Below are 25479 nucleotides of genomic sequence, written 5' to 3'. Positions count from 1 at the left end.
GCACAGAAAAGCTTAGGTTTTCCATATTTCGATGAAAGACCTTAAATCCCCTTTTTCTGTTGTGTAAGTTTCCTTCTTTCTTCTTTCTGCTGTTAACACCATCACATTTTATGTTTTCCCTCCATGTATTAAGAACACCCAGTTATAGCTCAATAAACCGTCAGTTGCTTCTTGTTTTTCATCATTCACTTAATGCTACTTTACTTAGCAGGTAAGGGGTTAATAGACTGGTCCCTTGAGGTTTGTGCAGAAAGCTAATGGGCCTGGCTAAGATGATGAGGTCACTCTCTTCCAGCTAAGACACCATGAGTGATATACAGGCCAGGATATCATGCCAATACTGTCAGCTTACTATTAATATATTATTTATATTTATACCTTTTATATTCCCTGGCAGGACTAGATGGGATAGTATACAAATGAGGTTGACTGGTGCATTTGAAATCCAAGTGTGACAGAAGTGAAACTTTTAACAAACTTTTTCTTAAACTGGTGGCTGAATTTGATTAAATTAGTATTGTAAAAGTGATTGAGGACTGAGGACAGACTATTTCTTCAGCAGTTGTTAGTTATTTAATTACTGTGTTAATTAATATGTTTTGGCTGAGATTACTCTTTGCATATAAATACCACTGATGTAGTCTAATAGTACTGATTTGTCCTAATAGCTGTCCATTCATACTCATGAAATCTGATCTTCTTCTACAACATCAAGAGACCATCTGTGAGGAACCCTCAAAATAAAGTAGGATACACTTTGCCTTCCAGGCTAGCTAACATCCTTGAATCCTCTGTGTGTGTGTGTGTGGGTGTGTGTGTGTGTGCAATTTGTTTCCTTGATGTCGATGCCTATTCTGTGGTGTCAAAGGACACCCATATGCTGATGTCCTGAAGACCTATAGACAGATGGAACCATTACGGTCAAAGCCTCTGGCTTTGTTTGGCCTGAGCTGGTGATGAAATATTGATGGAAAAATAGAAATATTTTGCCTGCTGCTCAGTGTTGCTCATCTAAAAGGGTTAATGAGTGTGAGGACTTCCCTGTCTCCTGTTACAGCAAAATGTAGCTCAACTGCCCACTAACAGTGACTAGACTGGAGTCTACAGGCTCTATGGGGTGAACAAGAATCAATAACCTTTTTCAATGCCCGATTAAATTACTCTATTATAAAATGAAAAAGCATATATCCCTTTTTTTAGTGAGATCAAAACAGTAGCTGTGTATTATTTACAGTACTATAATAATTACAGGACATTTGTCTTAGTAAATTCAGCATATGAAGTATTTTCTAATGTTGGAATTTTACACACAGGTCTGCACCTTGTGAATCAAAGTGCTAGGTGTCTTTTCAGACCCTTCTCAAACTCCTTTCACCTGCTGGAACTTCATTGTCTGTAAAAATATAAGTTCTATTAGATTTTTATTGCATCAAAGCCTTAAGCAGCTGTTATCAAAAACCCACCTTCACCATTACACACTCCTGCACTTCCCATCTCCCTTAGCACAGCAACAGTAATGCAAAATGTTGATCTCTAATCAATAGATTTATCTCCTGCTTTTGAAAAGGACTCTGCCCTTCCCCTTCTCTCCCAGGGGTCTACTGGAGGGGTTTTGTTTGCTGCCACACACTCTTTATGTTCTTCGATCTGTTGCTCTGCTCAGACTGGCAGAGGGGCCTAACAGGTTCAAGGTGGCTATCCTGGTAGACTTGTCTGCCCCATTTTCAGTGAATCCCTTGGACAATCTAAATGTTTAATGGCGCTGGTTATTTCGTTGTTATGGCCTGTGTTATGATGGATGATAATGTAATGTTTTCCGATGGTGCCTGAATTACACCACAGGGTATGCAGGCTGTTTGGGCTGGGTGTTTAACTCGCCTTCATTACTGAGCATAGCAAATATGTTATGGAATTATAGTTAAAGCTTAAGAATATTCTGCTTGATTCTTTTGTGATCAAATTTTACCACATATAACACTTAGTCCCATGTATTCTTCTTATATAAAATATATCTATAAGTAGAACAATGGCACTTCATGCATATGTTATGGACAGGTTTATAGACCATATAAAAAATGTAAGGATTTCTGTTACAGTCATTTTAAGTAATTTTAGTGCAGGGCACTGACTTTAGTGTTGGATCCTAAAGGTCACACTAACACTTGCTAAGTGTTTGCTGGACAGCTCTGCAAGATCTGTGCCACAAATGTTTTGCTTTGTTTTGCTTCATGTGACTTAAAGCTGATCCACCTGAACACTTTGGTTGAGCATTACTTGCCACTTTGCACCTCACTGAGTACAAGAAACACAGCAGTAGGTGAAGGTTTTATCTTGAAAGTAGATTCAACACCAACAGAGTACATCAAAGATAGATTCCACTTTTAAAATGCCTCCGACCCCCGTAAGCTGTGCCTTTGCTTTGAATGAATAAAAAAATATTCTGTCCATCTTTTCAACTCTGCCTGCTGATATGCTTTCATTTCTGTCATGCTTGGTGTTTGGATTTGAATGTCGCCTCATGTCATCCTTAAGAAACTCTTTTTGGTGAAGTGTTGTGTAGTGACAGCAGAAGAATTACCTGCAAAACACTCTTTGTCAGCTCACTGTGCAGAGACCTCACAAACAAGACCATTTAGCTATTATTTCCTCTCAGTCGCAGATACACACGGCAACGCAAGCGTTTATCAAGAAAAATGGGTGACTATGGGAGAGGAGGAAAATAGAACAGGTGGAGAGAGAGGCCAGGAGAAAGGGATGGAGAAAAGAGGAGGTGGGGGTTATTGGAGCCAGGGAGGGGTCATGGTGTCCCGGTGGAGAGAAATAGTGGAAAACATCCGTAATTTTCACCACAGGATCCCATGTAATTGAGTCATTTAAAATACAGATACAGAGCTGAATCAAAGCAAAGTGGCTTGGGGAGGAGGAGGTGGAGGAGGCTGAAAAGTAAAATGGAAGAGGTAAAAACAAGGAGGTAGAAGTGTATGTCTCCTATTAATGGACAAAGCTGGTCTGCTTATTCTATTCAACTGTCAGTCTTTGCTTTCAAGACAGGATGTTACCTGTCAGAAGCTTTTTTTGTCTTTTATGGTTTTCTTTTATCCCCCGTGACACTCCCGCTTCCGGTCCTTTTAATTTTCAAATTGTATCTAAATCCAAAGACTTCACTTTCCACTCTTTTATTTTGTTTTGTCAGTCGTTGTTTTTTCAGATGGTGATGAATTAGCACCCAATGGTGATTAATAATAAGCAAATAGAATTTGCTTATTGTTTTTGTACATTTTGATTCTTATATTTATTGTGTTTATATTTTATTCAACAGAATGAGTTAGAAAGGTTTTTATGTGTATCTTTTTGAATTGGTGCGAATGTTCTGACCACACATATGTAGAACAACAAGCATAACATAATAATGCAATTTAAGTAAAAATGACCAAATACAATTATGCTGCTAAAAGTTCTGTTAGTGAATGTTTTCAATGTAGCTTGTGCAAATGATTTAGTTTAGACTAAAAACTGCTTTCCAGGTTCTGTGGAGGACTAATACAGAGTTCAATACAACCTTTTGTATTTCCATAGGGAGCTGTACGAAATTTCTTCAAGAGATGTCATTAGAGGTAGCATCGGTTGAGGCTGAAGACTACAAGCCTGGAAAATGCATGTAGAGATAGAAACAAGTGAGGTTTTCAGAACTCTGCTTCCTGCTCCTCATCTCTGCTTGACTGTATAGACTCAAGGGTACATTAGTTGCTAGGATAACACATCTGAATTGCCACTTCAATTGTTTGCAGTTGAGTTGCGTTGTGGGTAATATAGGTGGTAGGTTTTGAAAAGGCAGAAAAAGCTGACATTTCTATTTCTGATGCAACTGCAAGCAATTTTGATCCTTTTTTAAACAGAAGGGGTGAATTATAACAATTTTGAGGGTAGAATAAAAATAAATAAAGCAATGAGGATTATAGATAAAACATGGTAAAACATTTTTGCTTATAAAAGAAATGGTTTAAAATATACTATAGATAAAGATATAAAGATACTACAATTTATACCCAATGGTGGTTCAGTATATTTTTTAGTTCAAACATGTTAGAGCCACTAGCTTCTAATACTGCTTCCCTCTTTTCGAACAATGTGTTCCTGAATGAAAGCTGGGCCGGGATTCCTCCGGGGTCTCTGGATGAAACACTATCCGTTTCTTGTATCCTGCCTTTAGAAATTTACGCCCAAAGCAGAACCATAGCAATTATAAAGCAATTACAGTTTCATATAGCCTGTCTTTTGAGATTGAGGAGGAGAAAGGAGGAGGAGGTAAAAGCTGAGGAGTTAAAAAAAGAATAAGTGTACCAATATTGATGTTCCTCTTTCAAAATGCTCTGTTGTCCAGCTGGGCATGAATTCTACTTGCCTGACCGCAAAACATCACATTTTGACCACACTGAAATGAACATGAAAATGGATCAATTACTCAGCACATGCTGATGATGTCTTGAACTTTTCATTCTTCAGAGACCAAAAGCTTTGCTGAACTCATGCTCACATGCGCTCGGTTGATGAGCAGCCCCACAGTTTGACCACAGTGAACTCTGGCAATCTATCGCAAGTCTATTCTCTGTAAGACAATGAATGGAGGAAGTTTTGAATGTGTATGTGTGACACTTGATCAGCCTACTATGGTAACCACAGCTCGGCACACACACAGACACACACTTGGTCTGTGCTAACTCGATCCTACTGCCTGATTGGCAAGACTCCAGAGACCCACACCTGCTTTAACTGCTTCACCTTTCAGGCTGTTTGACCAGATGGGAACTGAATTCATAACTGTCTGTGTGTGTGTGTGTGTGTGTGTGTGTGTGTGTGTGTGTGTGTGTGTGTGTGTGTGTGTGTGTGTGTGTGTGTGTGTGAGTACTTGTGCCCTTGCTCATGTATGCATCATCTGGCTGTATATGACAACCACCACCTGACTTAGCCTTTGATACCAGAGCTCAAAAATCATTTCCCAGCAACCTCCAGGTTCGAATACATTGGACTGCACATGGTAGCAATATGGCTAGCAGGGTCAGGATCAGACTTCAGTCATGCTAAATTGGAGGTCTTTATTTAGGGGTGCTGGTCTGGAAACAGAGCTCAGCTCCAACTTAATTTCTCTGTTTCTGTTTTGGAGGTGATAACATGCCCAGGGGCTGACGAGAAAGGGAAGTTGATATCTGTACGGATGTCTGTAAGGTGCAGCATGCCAATCTGCTTGTCTCATATTTGTCAATCATTCCTGTTCAAGCAGCTGCAGGAGCATGTTAGCCCATATATGAGTGACCATAGAGGGAAATAGTTATTGATGTGTTTAGAAACGTATCTTGGTAAACCTAATATAGGCTTCAGGCTAGTGCATTTCCTCTTACGACAGATCTGACAGATTTGAGTTTTGGCAACTATTGGTAAGAAAGTTATTGTAAAGCATTTTTCCCGATGAAAAGCTTCAACAGATACTCTGTGGAAAAACGAAACTTAAATCATCTTGAACTGTGTCTAACTCTACTTAATCACACATTCATTTTAGCCTTTACTGGTCCTCTTTGCTCATTGACGTTTGGATACAATTTATGGAGCTGGAACTGTTTTGCATAAACAGTTTGGGAATTTGCAGCAATTTGACTTTCTTCTCTCTGGCTGTTGGCATTTTCCAGATGTGCATCAATAGATGGTTCCACATGTGCAGCAGGGGAGAAAACCAATATTCCTCAATTTTCATTTTGTTGTGTCAGATGGTAATTTTTTTTTTTTATTCTGACAAACCATATTGAAATGTTAGAACTATAAATAGCAAATAGTCACACTGAAACTCTGAAGTGAGTCTGTAGATGGGGTCACAAGATGGAGATTATTGCTCTCTGCTTTTTCTGTTTGACAAACATATTGTATGGAGGGTCAGTAAATGTGGAAATTAGGTTAGTGTGAAGATGAACAGAAGAGCATGTGAGGTGCAGGGCTGAAATCAATGGCTCTGCCATGGAGCCATTGGGCAAGGCATGTTGCTGTACTGTAGCTGTCCTCCTTGAGAGGGACAGGAAGACAAAAGGAAGATATTCAGCATCACTATCAATAAACTATCACATCTCTATTGTAATAAAGGTCTGTGCTTAAAAAATTGCTGATATTTCCAAGTGATTTGTTATGTTTTGCTTCCTCTATCTAATTACAATATGTCATTTATTAGGACTGAAACAATTATAGTGGATCAACAGAAAGTTAATTGCCAGTTGTTTTGTTAATCCTTGAAGTACTTTACCAGGTAAAAAATAAAAATAAAACATTGTGTGGTTCAGGTTTCTACTGTGTGTTGCTGGTGATTTTCTAAGTTTTATAAAATAGTAAATTAAATATCTTTGGGTTTGTGGGAATTGGTTAACAACACAAGACATATGAAGACACTTTTTATTCTGATTGACTGAAACAAATGACATATATGCACAAACTGTATTATACTGCAGATAGATAGATAGATAGATAGATAGATAGATAGATAGATAGATAGATAGATAGATAGATAGATAGATAGATGCATTATGTTTCATATCTGCTTTTTAGTTCCACTGAAGGTGTTTTCCCAGAGTGCAAACTGAACATGCAGGGGCAAAATTTAGGTTAAAAAACTTTTATGTTCTGTATTGGACCCACTCATTATCAATGATGTCCTTCTTTCCTTTATTCTTACCCCAGTTCTTAACCCTTTAATCCCCTATACGTTTGTAATCTTTGAATTTGCATCCCGATGTTTAGATTTGATGTTCATATTCTTTTAATATGTGTAAGTCCTTATTGTTAAAGCCCTTTGCATTGCTCCGTGTGCATGAAACCCTGGCTGCTTGTGGTTTTCCATCAACTCGCGATATCTCGTGGCTCTCGGGGCAGCTTGGCACGTGTGCTGCTCTGTTTTTTTAAGTGTGGCTCAGCTGCCGAGGCGGATGATGATGATGATGGCGGAGCTGGTTCAGGGACAGGCCTCGGTGGCTCAGCCCGGAACGAAAGATGACTTCGCGGACACGATACGCCGGGTCCGACAGGTAAAAACCCTCTTACGCGAACACAGGCGTGATGCTTTGTATTCACAAACAGCGTGTTTTGGTGTGAAACAGAGCAGGACTTTGGTCAGGACACCCGGACCCCCCTACTACAAATAGTCCTCATGCAGCCTGCAAGCTAGCGAGCTAACACAGCCGAGGCGGCACAGCTGAGCGGGCTGACTAAAGTTTAACTACCGGGCTGAAGACTCGTTAGCTAAAAGTGTCCAGACTGTCAAAGCGACCGGACGACTCACGCAGGACGCCACACACGAAGGCCCTTTATAATCTCAAAAGTTTGTGCAACTTCACCAAGTTAAGTCGACAACCTGTTGTCACTGAAGTTGGGGTTAGCTTAGCTTGCTAACTCACCAACACAAGTTTCTTGACGCACAACGTGACCAAACATGACATTTGGCTCAGATCTGACGCCCGAACAGCCGATCTGTTAGCCTGAAGTTAGCTTTACTAAAGCTGGTTAAAGTGAAACACCGACAGCTTAGTCAGTATCCACATGCAGCACTGACGTTTTATAAGCCCCTTGTTTCTCTCTTTAACTCAACACGGAGCTTGTACATGCATTTTGAAGCACGTCTTACATACGTAAACAATAACGACTAAGCTGCTGTAGCTTGTTAGCTCGCTAGCTTTGGGGCTAGGCCATGCAATGTAAATAAGCACACTCGGGTTCTTCCATGGCTTTTTGGAAATAACCTGCTTAGTATCACTAAAATACGCCTTGTATCTCACTGCTTAACTCTTTTATGGTAATTGGGCAGTGAAGTTGGTCCAAACCATGTAGTTTATTTGCAGTAATATTAGATTAGTGAGTTACACCAATGCCTGCAACTTGGACTTTAGTCATACAGCTGCAAGTTTAGCTTTTCCCAGTGTAGATAGTAACTCTTTGGATGCTTTTCATCCTAATTTGCATGGTTCTAAAAAGAGACACACACATAATGCACATACTCAGCAAGGCATCTCAAGCACGGCCCCATCAGTGTCTTTCCCTTCTTACACCTTCTTCACAAGATCTCAGATCCACTGAAATAAAAATCTCTTAGCTGAGGAGGAACATTTCCAATTGGCCTCTTAGCATTAACAGCAAGTACAGTATAAATGATCTAATTCTGTGCATCGACCTCACCTCGCATCAGTTGTAAGAGGCCATCGATCCTGACATTGACAATAAGCATTACAATCAACCCTCATAAAATCATATTATCATGTGACATTGATATGATGTCAAGACGAGAGATGGGAAGTTGAGGACTTGTTCTAATGGTCTGTGTGTGGTGGTAGTTTGCACAGTTATAACAATCACCAGTACAAAATTTAATTCCTTAGTAGCACAGTTCATGTCCACTGCTCTGTTTTAATTGAATTCTTGTCAGAACAAAAAGCAAAGCACACATTTGCATACAAACCAATTTGTTCATCACACTAACCTCTGCCTTAGGTCTCCCATTGGCTAATTATTGCATTCTGCCTCATCTTGCTTGCCACCTTAGTTAATCCTCAATAAACCAATAAAACAAACACAGCATTTCCTGTAACACATTAAAAAAAAAAAAAAATTGAGGGGTCAGAGTCATGTGTAGATGTTGACTGAGCAGTCGTGCCACAGTGGCCAATAGTCCCAATATAAACCATACATACTTTTGTTCCCTTCTGACCACATGTTACACATGTACATAAGACATGTCTTATTTTATACAAATTAGACTTTTAAGAACTTGTTTTAACACTTGAAGTATGAAAGCTGACTAACTTGTATGTATTTGCTGAGCAAAGATTGCAACCATGTGACCCTTTCTTAGAGGCCTGTCCTTTCCACAGTTGTATTTACTTACAGTCCTCAGTGAGAACTATAGTTCCACTGCAGGACAAATAGTTTTTATTTGTGAGCCTGACATCTGACATCATATACATCTGACATCATATTTTCATATTTATTGTAGTTGCTTAAATCCACTAAACTGGTGTAGATATTTGATTGTATCATGTATAGGTCAGCCATACTGTTTTAATACACATACACGACAAATTCATGATTTGGTTGTCCCTTTACAGGTGTTTTTCTCTTTGTTGTAATGCAAGACGTCTGAAATTGTGGGTTAATCGAGACTCATAACTATATCAAGTTAACAAGAGTCAGTCTTACCCTGCTGCAGTGACAGAATCATTTCTTTATGACCGTAGTAGTGTCTCACAAAATCAACAAAAGTCCAGGTTAATGGCAACAGCTGTTCTGTGTATTTAGCGATGTTGACATTTCTAATGATCAATCAGAGAGCAAGTTACTTCTTGACTAACACAAACCTTCTTGCCGGGCAGCTGATGATGTTTTTTTAAAACACCAAGCTGTCGTTTTAAGCCCAACAGGACTCACACAGGCATCAGTTTGACTTCGGAAAAAATTAAATTTTTTAAAGAAAGATGGTGCACCCACTATGTCTGCAGACACACTGTCAAAATATACCTAACCGTTAACTGTTAGACACCACTTAATAAAACAGAGGTGTTTGGGAAGCGGCTTCTCAGCTGTCTGACTCTAGTGAAGCAAAACTCTGACAAACATTTATTGAGTATTGATTTTATTTGCAACACTTTTGATATTTCTTGACACGTACATAACTACAGCAGTGTCATGTGAAACCGCAGCCCCGCTTCCTTTTCTGTCTCCTTATTTTCATTGCACCCCTCTCGCTTCCACCGCTGGGCTCTAAAGTAGATAATCATCCCCGAAGGTGATGGAAGACTCTAATTGCCGTCACCATATTTTCATATTGTGAAAAAAATTCCGGTCAGGCACAGATGTCAATTTAGTGCAATTTTCTGAAATGCTATATTTTTTGTATGGAAAGAGAGGTAGTAGATTAGCGGAGAGTGAAAAATGCTGTTACCGTTCTCTGTAACTAAAGATTAAAATGTCCATCACTGCAAAACACAAGCGTCTACTTTTAGGTCAGCAAGTGACAGGTTTTGAAGACTTTTTTTTTTTTTTTTTTTTTTTTTTTGTGTGCTGTGGTTGTAAATGTAATTTTAAAAAAAGAAAATTCTTTGTTTTAAACTTTGAAGTGTACTGTTTTCTTACACAGAAAGGGGTGTTGAGCTGGTATTAAATGTATTATTAAAATTTAGGCTTATTTATTCTTTGATTTAAAAAAAAAAAAAAAAAAAAAAATTCAGTGTTTTATTTTTTCTGGCTAAAGTTCTTATACAGCTGCTTGTGTGCAGGTGTTGGTCTATTCCCAATAGTGATGACATTTTGATTTGCCCAGTTCTTGCTGCAATTTATCAGTCCCAAACTAGTGACCAATCATTTGTTAAATAATTAAATATGACCTTTTTAATGTGTATTATTTACCTATATAGATTAAACAATTTAATGCCCAGTCAATCATTTGATATATCTGAATTTTTCAGGACAACACCCTAAAACACCGCATTGAGCAAGGAGCTGGAAGTGTATTTTGTGTTTTTGTGTTGCTGCTTTAGCGTGTCCGAATGTCTTGCAAAATCAGTTTAGATGTTGCCATGTGCCATGGGGGTCTGTGCCATTTGAAATAGATTAATTACTTAGTTTAGGCAGTGAGAGCAGGAACATGATGGATGTTTTGGATGGAGCATCACTATTCTCAACAAGAACTGTATCAGACTGCTTCAAGCTCCTGTAATATTATACCAAGTGCAGTTTTTAGCTGCTGTCAAAAAGATAACGCTCAACATATGACAGATGGTTTTGTCCAAACCCAACCTTACGAGCAAGGAGAAATAGCAATGTGTCACGCTTATCGTGATAATGTCTCAGAATAGAATTTATGTTCAAAGAATATCACCTTTTCACATTTCGTATTTACTCCACCTGTCCCACTGTGATGTGTCTCCAGATGGCAGCAAAGATGGGAGGAGACCAGATGCCCAGCATGAATAGTTCCCCTCCGGTCATAGACCCCGCTCTCTACAGCTTTGGTGGCCAAAAACGTTCACTCGACAATGGAAGTAAGCCTTCAGTAAACACATTTACACAAACATCTTCCTCTGAATGAGCTGATTTTTAAGCTTGAACTGTAAGACTTCTATCTCTCTCACTTCAGACATATATGAGGGAAAATCCAGCACCATATAAGAGCAACTTATGGCATCTTGGAATTAATACATTTTGTCTTACCAGTACAAATTTGAGGTTGTGAAATGTCTGAAGAACCGTAAAAAGACTTTACTGAGGAACCATTTTTGCATTCTCATATGTTGAAATATTAACACACTTTGAATTAAGCTTACTATGAACTTATGGGGCTAATAAACCAGAAGAAATGCTTTTAAAAAATTGTTTCTTCTGTCACTGTTCTTCACCAGCATTGGTGATAATAATCCAGTGTCTGCAATTATGTGCTTTATGAATTGATTAGAAATGCATCATTAGACTTGAAATTGATGAATTGTATATTAAGTGGAGGTATGTAGAAGAAATGATGTAATTGGTGAAGTGTGAGTCATGGTTTTATATTTTTGTGTGAGAGGCGTCTTAGGTATCTCACTGCAGTGTAGTGAAGTCATTCTATTTTTCTGTGCCTTACACACAAAGCAAAGATTTGATCCATTTCATATCGATGAAGTGGAAACACTAGTCTTTATCCTGTCATCCTCTTATCTTGTCACAGTTGTTTGTATGATATTTCAGCCCTGAATGCATGGATAGGTAAATTGTATGCAATTCTGATTTAGGTTTGTTTGACAGATTGTTATTGTTTACAACTGTTTGTCCTCAGTTTTTCTCAGTTGAGGTTGTCCCACAGTTTGAGGGAACATAACAGTAATAGTATCTATGTAGCACTGCGGTTATTGCTTCGTATTTAATTATCATCTGTACATCTGTGTCTACAACTGAAGGCATTCATAGTTTATGTTGCAGTCTTATCCTTGTATGAATTCAGTACACCTCCTTTTTTATATTCATAGCTGTTCTATTCTCAAGCGTTAACCCCAGTGCATTTCCAGAAGAAGTGAAATCAGTGCAAACAACCATAAAATTGATTGAACCTGCTAGATATCAACTCAGGTGTTCACGTCCATTGCAGCACATGCTCCACTGACCCTGCAGGACCCTTGCTTGGTGCTACCTGTCAAAATTCAATTCAGGACCAGCAGCCACTGACCCGGCTGCTGCCTCTCTCTTTCTGAGCGACTCCGATTGAAACGCTCAGTCATACACTTGCGGGCCTCATTTCCATGTTGGTGAAAGCCTCCCGCTGTGGGTCAGACATGAACACAAAGGATCGGCAGGACCATATCCATCTGCTCCTGTCCCCTCCAGCACTGACTCAATACTTCTTGTTTTGCTGCTTCGTTGGTTATCACTTTAGCAGATAGTTAAAGTATTATTTTTAACCATGTTCTCAGATTATTTCTCATGTAAATTTTTCCTTTCTCTCAGTAGGGAGCCACCTTGGTGCAATGGTACATCAAAGGTGAGCAGGACATATGTCTTATTTTGTTTATTTTACATGCAAAATTTGAGGTTTAACTTCTTTATGGTGGTAGGTTTTTAATTAGGGCTACGATCAAAGTATTTGTATTTTTGACTTTTTATAGAATAAAATGATATATATAATGAAATCCTGACTGTAATCATTATTGTAGTTTTATTCATTTCAGCTTATTTTTATTAATACACAAATTGATTTAGAGAATGCATTCTAGCTTTGCTTGTGCTTTTATTTTATTTTGTTTATTTATTTATTTGATCATGTCCAAATCTCTCAGGGCCCTCACAACAGAAGATTTTAAAGTGCCTGATAAAATGGTGGGATTCAGTAAGTGTTCCTTCAGCCCATTATTATTCAAATTGTATAAATGGCATTCTCAGTTTGTGGGTTACTGAATGGAGACAGTCTAGAAAAGTCTAATAAAGCCTTAAAACTGGTCTTTTCTCCTCCTCTCTCTCCTTAGTCATTGGAAAAGGAGGAGAGCAGATCTCAAGAATTCAACTGGAGTCAGGTTGTAAGATCCAGATTGCTTCAGGTAAGCTGTGGCTAAACACAGTATCTAAGCCCACCTCTCTGCTGCTGATAGGAAACAAGAGGCATGAGCAGCTGAGCAGTTAGTCCTTCCTAAGCTGTGTATGTGTTTGCCTGTGGGTGCACAAAAGTACTTTCTGTATACTGCATGCCAACCATTGGCTGGTTGGCCTTTAAAAGCTGTCACTGCCTTTTTAGTTTAAAAGTTTGTAGTTTGTCTAATTTTCATGTTTTGGCACAGACAGTGGAGGCATGTTGGACAGACCCTGCACACTGACTGGAAGCCCAGAGAACATTGAGTAAGTGTCAACCTTGTTTTTGAATATTTAGTTTTAGGTTTAACATAATAAAATCGCTTAATTAAGCTTCACTTTTTGCACGCCTTGTAAATTTAATTTCAAAATGATTAAATTTGCTATTTATGCTCAATTTACACTCAAAGTTGAAGAAAATTTTAATGAACTAGTCTATATCAAGCATTAACAGTGGATGACAAGCTTTCATCTTACTTTTTCATCTCTGTGCTTCGATGTTAGCGAAGTGTGTCCTATTGTTGTGACAAAGAGGGCACGAACTCCAGTCTCTATTCACATCTCTTCTTAATGGGTCACCGCATCACCTGAACGCCTCTTTCAACATTTGACAATGAAAAATGTGACACAGAAAAGTATTTCTCAAGCATCTGTTAACTGTGGTGACAAATGTATTTCTTGGTCCTTGCACCATCTCCATAGGCAGGCCAAGAGACTGCTGAGTGAGATTGTGGAGCAGTGTCGGTATGGTCCTGGTTTTCACAGTGAGCTGGACGGCAACAGTTCCATCCAACAGATCCTTATCCCTGCCAACAAAGTTGGCCTGGTCATCGGCAAGGGCGGTGAAACCATCAAACAACTTCAGGTCTGATAGTAGCCTTCACTCAGCATTTTGCCCTTACAGTAAAGTTGTGCTTTTGATGAGCTAACATCCTTATTTTTGTAGTCTGCCATCATTCTTTACTGCTTCATTGTGGACATGCAGACTTGACTAACCACAACAATATGGTGGTATCTCCTGATGGCAGAAGACACCAAGTTTAAACAGGTTTAATCAGGCCCAATGGAGCCTGGGCATTTAAAACATTCTGAAAGGTAGATTGAAAGTTAGGTTCCTTTCATCAGTGTCAATTATACTGTAACACTGGATTTGTACTGCATAGTTATTACCTTGTTCCAAGTAATTTTGTGTAGTATTCACTTTATCAACAGTCTCTAATGAATAATTCAAATTTCTAGTCACACAAATAGTGGGTCATAGACATGTAAGCAATTTGTTTTGATTTTTAATGAATTTTGTTGTAGCCTTTTTAGGGAATTATTTTACTCAAGCACATGAAAATTGTGTCAGGGTGCTTTTGATTATGACTGGGCTTTTATGCAGTGACTGTATATTCTGTAGTATTTCAACATTGTAACTTTTTTATTTCCTTTAGGTTTAGATTTGCTAAACCTCAGATTACTCTAAATATTTTTTTTCCATCCTTTGAGTCTTCACCTTCTCAAAATAAAACCTGTTCTTTGAGATGTCGCTGAATTTCCATGCTTCACAGTGAATAGCGTTTTGGGCCCCAGGTAACTCTTTGGTGGTTGTTTCTGCCTCCTGTCTGATTGTACCCCTGCAGGAGAGAACAGGAGTGCAGATGATAATGATTCAGGATGACCCCATGCCTACTGGAGCAGACAAGCCCCTGAGAATCACTGGGGATCCCCACAAAGTGCAGGTCAGTCTCAGATGAGCTCAGTGTGTACTGCTGTCTTTCCAGTTTACACTCAATTTTACACATTTTATGCTTTGTGCCTTCTGCTCAAACATTTGAAAACCTTTGTGTTTATTGAGACAATTTTAGCAGGGGGTTTTGCTTTACTTCACGTCCAGTATTCTATGTTAAAGTATGTTTTATACAAAGATTTTGATGCACCATTAAATCTTCTTTGTAGCAAGCCTGTGACCTTGTGGTGAAACTCATCCGGGACAAAGACCAAGGAGACTTCAGGGCTGGCAGAACAGACTTTGGATCTAAAATGGGTGGAAACAGTCTGGATGTACGATTCTCTCTCTGCTCAGCAGCCAATCAGATACCTATTTTATTTATTCAGAAAGTGGAATATTTATATATATTTTCCTTTTCTGAATTCCTTGTCCAGGTGGCTGTGCCCAGATTTGCTGTCGGCATCATCATTGGTAGGAACGGAGAGATGATCAAAAAGATTCAAAACGATGCCGGGGTCAGGATCCAGTTCAAACAAGGTAAAAAGATAGTGGTGTAGCTGACACGTGCCTGCCACATGGGGACTGGAAGGTGGTCAAGATAGTATCACAGATTAGTCTGGTTGCTATAACAGGGAGAGAATGAATGTAAACATGGTGACTATGCAGTGTCAGTAGAAAAGTGTAATAGAAGTTGCTTTTCTCCAATTCCAAAACAGTCCTCTGTTCAGTGACATAAAGTGAATAAAAGAATGTTACTATGAGAAATATAATTAAAGAATGAAACAACCTGATCACATATATCCATGTAGTATTGTGGTAGTGATATTAACAAGTTTAATCAAAAGCAAAACTGTAAATCAAAATGTACATGACAGGTGTCTACAGCAAGATGCCAGTACCCCCAAATGTCAAATCTAAATTCAGCTTTAACCATGATAAACATTTGAATCTGTGATACAAAGCAGTAAATCGAATTGTGCATGTTCTGTCTGTTTTTACTGAAACAGACAGCAAACCAATAGATCACTGTTAATGCTGAAACATAACTGATCAGATGTTTGAGAAAAGGAATATGTTTGACAAATGTTCTCATCATGCCTGACTTGGTGCAGTTGTACATCTTATGGCCGATGTGAAATCCAAACCTGTACCATGTGTAAGGTTTTTGCTCCCTCATAGCACTCAACAGTAAATGTGTATGTCATTCTAGAGTAGCTAACAGCCTTTTTTTTTTTTTTTTTTTTTTTTTTGTCCTCTTGTACAGATGATGGAGTCAGTCCTGACAGAGTTGCTCAGGTGATGGGCCAGCCTGACCACTGCCACCATGCAGTCCACCTCATCCAAGAACTGGTTCAAACAGCTCAGGTACTGTATGTCTTCATAATTTACTTAGAGGTGAAGCTCTTAATTATAACAAATGACTAATAAGTAAAAGCAATTGCTGTACCATGAAACTTCTAAATGTTTATATAATTGACTTTTTCCCTCCTGGTTCTTTTCCTCTAGGAGCGAGATGGATTTGGTGGCATAATGGGTCGTCGAAGCAACATGGGAGGGCCTGGAGGACTGCAGGAGGTCACATATGCAGTACCTGCTGACAAGTGTGGCCTGGTGATTGGCAAAGGTAAGGAGTGTGTTTAACTTTATTTTATGTCTGAAGTTAATTTGACCACCTATAATGTTAGCACCTACATCTTTTGTTGCACTTTTGTATCCCCTACATCTTTTACAGGCTTTTTATCTAATACGAAGATTCTTATTGTTACGAGCTTGTCCTTAATAGTTGCCTGGAGGCATTAGCACGCTTTGTTGAAATGATTTTTTGTCTTCTCTCCCTCATGTGCTACATTCTGACGCACCAAAAAGTAATTCATTAACTATTCACCAATGTGAACGATCTTAGTAACAGTATATTCAACTCACCAGTTGGCTTTTTTTCTTTAATAACTGAATGCTGTTTGGTGTTCTGCCACATCGTGAAACTGATGAGAAGAGGGGGCAAGTGACCACCCTCCTATTCTCCCTCCAGGGCTCATGTATACAACACAAGTGGCATTCATTGGCTTCACTAAGGGCTTAATGACGGGGATAATGCGTGTAATGTGACATTAATTGTTAAAGGTGCATAATAACAGCCCTCAATCATGTGGAAGGCTGCCTGGCATCTAATGAGGGTCTTTCAGCCCAATAGAGTGCAGCGAGGGAATGAATAGGAGGAATTAGCTTATTGGCTATTCATGCCCACTCTATTGCCAGCTATTTAAAAGTCATTGACCATTGCATTGGCAGGAACTCTGTGTGTGTGTGTGGGATATGTGTGCATCCATGTCGCCTTAGTGTGTGTGCGTGTGCAGTGGTGGGTTGGGTCGTAGGGGGCCTCTTTACCTAAGATAAAAACATGGCAATAGAAATGTCAAGTGGCTTTTGTGCATGTAGTGGGGCAAGGGAAACAAATAAACCTGGGCGTTGCGTCCCCCTCTCTGTGCATTAGCATATGAAGTGGGCCAATATGGTGGAGATGGCGGTGGGTCTGGGTGCTGTCAGTCGTCCCTTAAAGGGCGCGGTGATTAATAACTTTACGATGCCATATGCAGCCCATTGGCCCTCTGTTTTGACCCCCTTCTCTCACACACACACACACTCACACACTCACTTACACATACTCACTGCTTGATGAATCAAGCCACCCACCAACCTTCTCAGACATGAATTCAGTACAAGAGTCATAACAAACATTCTACAACTTAAGTCATGATTTTTAACTTAGAAAATCTAAACTCAGGGTAACATCTTGTCCTCAGAGGTTGTAATGTGCTCAGCCACTGCTTCTGAGGTCAAGTACTGCTAGGACAAAGGCAGATTTTTTTTGTATTTTTATTTTATTTATTTTGCTACCCTGAAAATGGGAGGTAAATGGCCTATAACATCAAACTACCATAGAAAGTAAATATACTCTTAAGTTGATTTACCTCTCTTCTTCACTCAACTGTATTTTACAATAAAGTTGTCAAAAAGTAGCTGCAAAAAATTATTTTGTGAGGTAGCTGTGATGTGTTCTCAGCAACTCTGACAATTTTGCAATTTGAACATACAGTTTCCTGACAGATATATTTTGCTTGATCATTGAAAAGATGTAAAATATTGAAATTTGGCCACTACATTTTTCCAGAGCCTATAGTATTATATTGATTGTAACCATATTACCTGGCTCGTATCTCATGTAAAGCTGTGTATTAGTCATTTCTGTTACTCACTGTGATCATTTTTATTTTCCCTTGAGTTTTTCCCCACCAGCAGCTAACCAGTCCCTCAGCTTTTCTCTGAATGCCGTCACCAGTTGCACTTTTGTATCCCCTCCTTTTCTCCAGCTCACTAAACCAGTCTCATTAATAAGGCCTGTATTATCTGTCCTCACTACAGCCCAGTCCATGAAATGAATAGTCAGGGTCTTCATTGCTCTCTGCTGTCTGACTAGAAGAGCTCATAATGGCTTCATTAAGGCAGAAGTTTCATTTGGTTGACAATGGGTTAATGGCCCATGTGCAGTCTGTTGGCAGCAAGGAATAGGCTACGGGAGGAGGAGAGGTTTTTGATGAACGTTTTCATTCGGAGGTCAGCCAGGGTCATCAGAGTGTCAGCCACAAGTGAACAAATGTGTAATTGATGTTGGGACAGCCCCGATGTCCCCCCGAGAAGCACCCTCACCCTTCTTCGTTCAGATGGGCATTGTGGTGGTGGAGGGGGGGTGGCTGTATGTCCCCGCTCACTCCCTCCTCTCATCATAGAGGACATCGCAGAGTCAAGAATGAAAAGGGTTAAAAAAAAAAAAAAAAAGACAAATGATATCCTAGGAGGAGGATACGCTTCAATTTTAGCCCTTTTCTCCTGCCAGCCATGTTTCATTTCTTCTTGCTGCTGTAATTGCTCTCCCCACACGTCGTGAAGCTGGCATCTGATTCAGGGGAGGGGGTGGTGTGCAGGAGATGTCTCTTTTTTGGTTTTTGTTTTGTTTTTTTTGTTTCCCAATTTGCATGGATGTTACTACAGAATGGTAGATAAGTGGTGAGACACATGTCCTCATAAGATCGTACTATCACATCAGTTTAGTCAAGTGAGCTCATGCTGAAGAGATTCTGGTCTGCTTTCATGTCATATAGGAAAGATGGTAGAGATGAGAAAGATTCCCATGTCATTTACTTGAAAGTGTTCATGTCAACAAGGTGTATGATTACAGGCCTGGACATGTCAAGGTAAAAATACTCCACAACTCCATGTTGTTCTACCGTCAGGCACTTCTGTACGTTAAACTTACAGATCCATCAGAAAAGTCAGTTTCCAGTTGCAATTATCACTGGAATATAGACATGAATTCAGTTTGCAAATCATTGCTTATCCTGCAGTTCTTCCTCTTATGCAAAAATGATGCTAATTGAGTGAACTAAAACAGTTGTCATGAGCTGGAAGGACAAACCAGTGAGCTGGAACCTACTGTAATGCTGAGTGGAGCTGCAGGCGATAATACATAGATAATTGTAGATTTATCACCGTGAGAAAACGTACAGTGGTTTTAATTTCAAATCATTTAAATTCACTTTACACTTTTCATCATTACTTTGTGCTTTTGCAGGTGGAGAAACCATCAAGAACATCAAAGAGCAGTCTCGTGCCCATGTGGAGCTACAGAGAAACCCACCACCCAACACCGACCCCAACGTGCGTATCTTCTCCCTCCGAGGCACCCCTCAGCAGTTGGAAAAGGCCCGCCAGCTGATCGATGAGAGAATTGGGGTAGGTGGTCTGAGTCCAGCCCCCCCAGAACTCCCCCAAATCGCTATTGTCTGACCTGATATTCATGAGTGCACATGTCGGTGTGGGGAGCTGCCTGAGTGCGCTTGGTTGCTGTGGTGCTGGTGGCCAGCAGGATGTCACCAGAGGTTAAACATGAAGAATCCATCAAATGGACTTAATGGAGTGCATCAGCGGCCAGCCCTGCCCTCTGACCTTGCCTGTTGGCTTCCTTTAAACACAAGTGTGGTCTCTGACTTGCATCCTCTTCCCTCTCTCTGCTCCAGGGCCCAATGGGGGGCAATAGCAGCTTTGGTATGAATCCCTGCAACCAAGGACCAGCCACTCCTCCTCAGCAGTAAGGTTCAGTTTCTCTCCCCATCCTGTCACATTTGTTTACGTGTTTGTTTGTTTTAATCATCGGTGCTTAAAGGTGTGCTAATGGTGTGACATGCTGACTTCAGAAGATGATAATTGATCATTTCTGTTTTTCTCACTTTGAATCATCTGTTTATTTTTGCCTGAAGCGGGCCTCAGACATTCATGACTGGAGGATGGGGTACAACCTTTCAGATATGGCAGCCTCAAGGCCAACAGGACCACAGTAAGTCAGTGCATTAAGAATTGTGCTAGGTCCATGTTTGCTACTACAAAATGCTGCTTAAGCCATGTGACCAAATTAGTAAAAAGTAATAAACACATTTAAAAGAAAAAAAAAAAAAAAATCAGATCTCACAGCTGGATAGTTGTAGTCATTTTCTAACTCCCATGAAGGAACAAAGTATGTAAACAGTTGTTGGGTCTTTTTTTTTTTTTTTTTTTTTTTTTTTTTTTAAAATTCTAAATTTGCAGCTGCACAGCCGGGCTCATTTTATCACAGAGATTTATAATGCTGCTCTGTATTTAAAGTCTTGTGCAGGCTCAGATGAAATGGTCGGTTTCCCTGTGGCTAACCACGTCTTTCCTGTATGCACAGATTTTAAATGTGCTGTCGATGGAAATCATTAGGCAGCAGAATTGCAAACGAGTGCAGAAGGTGAAAAGAAAAAAGTTAAGCTGAGTCTCAGTAACTGTGGTGGTGTTATCTGCGTCTGGTTTCAGGTCACAATGGATCCCAGACGGGCCAGATGGACTGGGAGCAGTATTATAAAAAGCTAGGCAAGTGTCACTCAGAGAGAAAAGAATATATAATATACAACCAACTTCAGGCCCATGTCATTTGACTATCCTGTTTAGTTTAAATTTGGATCTTGTGTGCCTGTGTGCACTTAAACTTTATTAACAGCTGTCTGATGAAATGTGGGCATTTTTATATAAGAATCCTAACATGTACTGAGCATGACTGGGCTTGTAACATTAAAACTGGGTTCCATTTGAAACTTGGAAATTTAAAGACATTACAAATTAAGTGTTCTGATATGAGTTTGAGTTTTCAAATATTTCTTTACATTTGTTTGCAGGTCAGCAAAACCAAGCCCAGAGTAATGCTCCAGAATACAACAAAGGTTGGGGTGAGTACCTGTTGAAGTATTTTATTTAAGAGCACAACACTCTGAGTAAAGGTTATGTTTGAGCTCTGCCATCGTATCTTACACCTGACCCAATGTTCTTCATTTTCTACTCCTGTACTTTACCTCACTGGTGGTTTTTGCACCTCTTCAGGCCAGACAGTTGGTCCTGAATCTCAGCAGACCTCTAATCCTGACTACAGCGCCTGGGTTGACTTCTACAGACAGCCAATGGCCTACTTCAACCAGGGCTCACAGCAGACCCAAGCCCCAGGCCTTCAGGTGAGGACCAGCACTGACACAGTCTCTCTCTCACAGTACAGATGTTGAACCATTTTGTGTAATTTTTTTGTTATAAGTCAAGGTAGGATTTTCTGCAGGATTGTTGCATTAGACTGTTAGACTGTAAATAATAACCTGGCCTCTGAATTTAAAATCAGCTAAGTGAAGTTTTAATGGACATTAAACAAATAAAACGATTATAAAAGCAAGTCACTCCATAAATAAAATCATTGTTGTAGCCCAAAGGAGGAGTAAATGAAGCATTTGTTGGGGACTATTTTCAGTAGCGTATTGATACATTTAAATGCAAACTACCTGTGTTCATCATAATGATGAAACATTTGGAAGAAATTGAGTTTTTGGACAATATTAGCTTTTCCTTTAAACTCCAAACATATCTTTTCTCCACTGGAATTAGCTGTGATTTGAGTAAATATGGTGGGAAGTGATTAACAAGTTTGTTTTATTCTGCAGGATCATTAAAGAAGATGCCCAGGTTAAAGACTTGAATCACTGAGAGGATTAAAAAAAAACCCTTTTTTAACAGAGGGGTTCTAGATTTGCAACGCCTTGAAGACCTTTTTCTTAGTGAGAAACACTAGCTGTAGAATGACTAATATGATAAAGTAATATTTCTAAAATCAGGAACATTTATTTGTTACTAAATGCTTATGTATGCTGTTATTTTGGATAGACAGTATCGGGGATTCCTTTTTGGACTTGAGAGAGCTGTATCGTTTTTCTATTTTTTCCTGTCTTTGACTCAGATTGTACCGCCAACATGAACCCAAGAGTTGCAACATTTCAAAAGGCAATATGATCTATTTTTTTCTAGTTATGTTGAAATGATACCAAGCTTACCTGCTTAGCAGTCTTGAATACCATAATATGTCCTAAGATGTTTAAAGTGTGTTAATATGTTTTCCTTTTACATAATTCAGTGAATTGAAACTGTGATGTTTTGTTACAGGAAATGTATTTTTGTTACAAGGTTTAAAAGAAAAAAACAACAAAACAAAAAAAAAAAAGAGGATTAATGTCAGCCAGTGGCAATAGTTCTAATTTAATTCCTGTTGTGCATTGTATGCTGTTTTTCATTGTCATTTTATTGTACTCTGGTTTAAAAAAAAAAAAAAAAAAAGGTGCAATATCTTATTTCATTTTTGAAACAAAGATGGATTCTCTAATATTTTGACAGACTTTTAACTTGTAGTTTTAAGATGTTTTCTTTTTCTTTTTTTTTTCCAAATGGAAATGTCATGGCTAATTTATTACACTGATCTGATGATAGGATTTAGGGGGATGTTGCAAATAGCTTTTTTGCCTTTACTACCTTGTAAAACTATGTATATATGCTCACATATTTGACTGTTAATTTAAAATATATATTTCATATATATATACTTATATTTTTCCTGTGATCAGTGTTGCAGGAAAATTGTCCCTCTTTTTCTGTTCTGTTTTCATACTGAAAATGTTCAGAGATTGTGAATGTGTGATTTGAAATTTGATGTTGCATCTTATGAAGAAAACTAAGTGGTAAATTTTTGTGTATGTTCTGTACCTGAACTATTCAAGACTGCTAAGCCACTGTACTTCTACCTGTGTAATAATTAATGTAGTATTTTTTATGTTTTAAATATTATGATCAAAAACTTGTCTTATTTGGTACCTCCCAGTTCACTAACGCCCCACTGAGCCCCCCAATGCGGACTCAGTGGGGCGTTGGACTCAGTCCAATGCAAATAACTTTTTAATTTTTTTTTTTTTTTTTAATTTCTTTGTGTGATCTAATATTAATGGTATAAAAGATGCATCACTATGAATGAAAATGATTACGGTATTAATGTAATTTCTTAATGAAAAGGGATATAATTTCAAAATGTCTAATTATGGTGTTTGGGTTTTTTTTTTTTTTTTTCTTATGTGTATAGTTAACCATGTATTAAAAACATCCAGACTACCGTTACTGTGTACTGTTAAGCTGATTTTCTGTTTGGTGACAATGATAAACATGTGGATGTCTTCTGTTGTATTACGATATTAAGTGTTAAATATTCTGAGTTTCATGTTTGAAACTTTCTGAGAGCTCTATTGTATATACTAACAGATGATACGTAGAGGATATATAGGCCAACTGTATGTTTTCATGTTTTATAAGCAGAAAATATATATTTTCTATAGTCTATTACCAGCTCTCAAATTCAAATAAATTTTCCGCAAGCCTCTCTTGTGGTAGAGTTTATACTGTCATTATGAACAAGTTCTTATTCTGTTGACTGACACACTTCATAGAGTTCTTTTCTCACTCCTTTTGCATTTACATTTTTTTTTTTTTTTTTTTTTTTTTTTTTTAAATAATCTTTAAATTTAAAATCCACCCTGGTGTCATCAGTATGTGTCTCTTGCTTTGCAGCCTGTTTAAATATCAAATGTTCAGTGTTCTTTTATGTGCGCTTCAAAACGCTTGTGTTTGCTCAAACAGGCTGCTACTTTATTGTTGAGACGACATAACTATATGAAAATTCCATGTCTCGTTGCTCAGTAAACAACCAGCACAGTTTACGTCCTTTCCTCACATGCATGTTAACTGTCCACCAGCAGAGTGTCTCTCTCTGTAGCTCCTGTCCACTGAGATGTTCTTCTCCACCCCCAACAGCTTTAGATCTGCACATCTTTGCACTCAGCAGGGAGGCTCCTGCCCCAGTGGACCAGCCACTGCCCCGTACTGGCCCATGCGTTGATGCTTTTCAGCTGTTTCCAAATCCAGCCCTTGAATTTGATCCTCTTCCTTTTTAACACACCATCCCAGAGGACACTTCACTTGGTGGTCCTTTGTGGTCCTCTAATAATTTAGTTGTTTCTGGACCATTCAGACATTGAGGTTGAGTGGCATGTTTCCTAATATTGTTAAATCCATTCATGGACAACCTTTCTCCTCCACAGGTTATTTTATGCTGCAGCATTTGAATCCTCTTCCCTTTAAAGTGGTACTCAGAGTAGGACAGTGTGCTCTGTGTTTGGGACATTGCTGTCTTCCTTTACCCATTTGATGGATTGTACCTGTTCATAGTAATTCAGTATTTCTGTATAGTACTCAGATCTATTACAGAAGTAAAAGTAGCAACAGTGTAAAAAAAAAAAAAAAGTATTAACGTCAAAAAAAGTTTTTATACGATTATTCATTATACAGACTGACCCATTTCAGAACCATACTCCAGTAAATTACAATGACCTTCAAAATGTATGAATGTGTGTGGGGACTTAAATAACTGCGGTCTAAACTATTTTAAAAGTGTTTTCCTTGCTGCGTAAATACAGACGCACCTCCTCCACCTCAAGCAGGTGTCCTGACTCCGCCGCAACAAGAGAGAGGGTGGAGGGGGAGAAGAAAAGCTCTTTTGGGGGGAGGAGAGACTGCACCTCACTCACCTTTGCAACAGATAAGCCGATATTCAGTATCCTCCACACTGTGGCAGCTACCTTAATCTGTTTTTAATGACCCTGTGGAGGATCCCCAGAGGTTTTCAACTTTTTTTTTTTTCTTTCCAGCTGGTTGGACGACAGCAGTTTGCACAAGTGTGTGTGTGTGTGTATATGTGTGTGTATTTTCCCCTACAGGCCCGTAATTCTTAATGTGAATATTTCAGTGCAAATTTTCTTTCTACAGGACAAGTCGCCTTTTTCTCAGATTCCCTTTTTAAAGAGCAGAATAATTGGGCACAAAAGTTAATTTTCAAATATATATATATATATATATATTTTTTTTTCAGTAATCTTTTACTTTCAATTATTTCAGTTGAAATGTCCACATTTTTTGTTTTCTCCAGGGCACTAGTGGTTTCTCTCCTGATGTGGGTAAACTTTTGCTATTTACGCACAAACAAAAGCTTTTCTTTGATAGGTTTCCCACCGGCTCTTTGAAATAAAACAATTACTGCACTCTTTGTGCAATAATTGTCAATCATCCACATGAAATTGATAAGCTTTAAATGGACACAATAATAGCTCAAATTGTTTTACAATGGAACAGCTAAGCAGGATGATTTGCTTTTGCTGACATGCCCGCGGCTTTACCAG

At 38.8% G+C, this 25479-nt stretch overlaps 1 protein-coding gene across 2 annotated transcripts; it reads left to right on the top strand.

Annotated features, from left to right (window-relative positions):
- Window positions 1-6925: 6925 nt before the first annotated feature.
- On the top strand, window positions 6926-21922 carry fubp3 (far upstream element (FUSE) binding protein 3). Of its 2 annotated transcripts, none has more exons than XM_026297984.1 (19): window positions 6926-7058; window positions 10949-11060; window positions 12499-12529; window positions 12825-12874; window positions 13011-13082; window positions 13320-13377; window positions 13813-13975; window positions 14736-14834; window positions 15052-15156; window positions 15259-15361; window positions 16089-16189; window positions 16331-16448; window positions 19452-19612; window positions 19897-19967; window positions 20137-20213; window positions 20711-20767; window positions 21070-21120; window positions 21272-21399; window positions 21874-21922. In XM_026297984.1, exons 1-19 carry the CDS (start codon window positions 6960-6962, stop codon window positions 21880-21882), a joined length of 1665 nt encoding a protein of 554 aa, XP_026153769.1. In that variant the 5' UTR covers window positions 6926-6959; the 3' UTR covers window positions 21883-21922. The 2 variants fall into 2 exon arrangements, with proteins under 2 accessions (XP_026153769.1, XP_026153768.1); XM_026297983.1 differs by having other exon boundaries at window positions 12496-12529.
- Window positions 21923-25479: the final 3557 nt, after the last annotated feature.

Source organism: Mastacembelus armatus, chromosome 12 (genome assembly GCF_900324485.2).
Source record: "Mastacembelus armatus chromosome 12, fMasArm1.2, whole genome shotgun sequence".
Classification (NCBI taxonomy): domain Eukaryota; kingdom Metazoa; phylum Chordata; class Actinopteri; order Synbranchiformes; family Mastacembelidae; genus Mastacembelus; species Mastacembelus armatus.
This window is presented reverse-complemented; position numbering and strand designations above follow the sequence as displayed.

What these genes read in the sequence shown, in the direction of transcription:
- fubp3 (XM_026297983.1), top strand. Translation starts at nt 6,960, where the DNA reads ATGATGATGATGATGGCGGAGCTGGTTCAGGGACAGGCCTCGGTGGCT. An exon ending in AAACCATCAAACAACTTCAG is followed by an intron (nt 13,976 to 14,735) that starts GTCTGATAGTAG and finishes GTACCCCTGCAG; the next exon opens with GAGAGAACAGGAGTGCAGAT. An exon ending in GGGATCCCCACAAAGTGCAG is followed by an intron (nt 14,835 to 15,051) that starts GTCAGTCTCAGA and finishes TCTTCTTTGTAG; the next exon opens with CAAGCCTGTGACCTTGTGGT.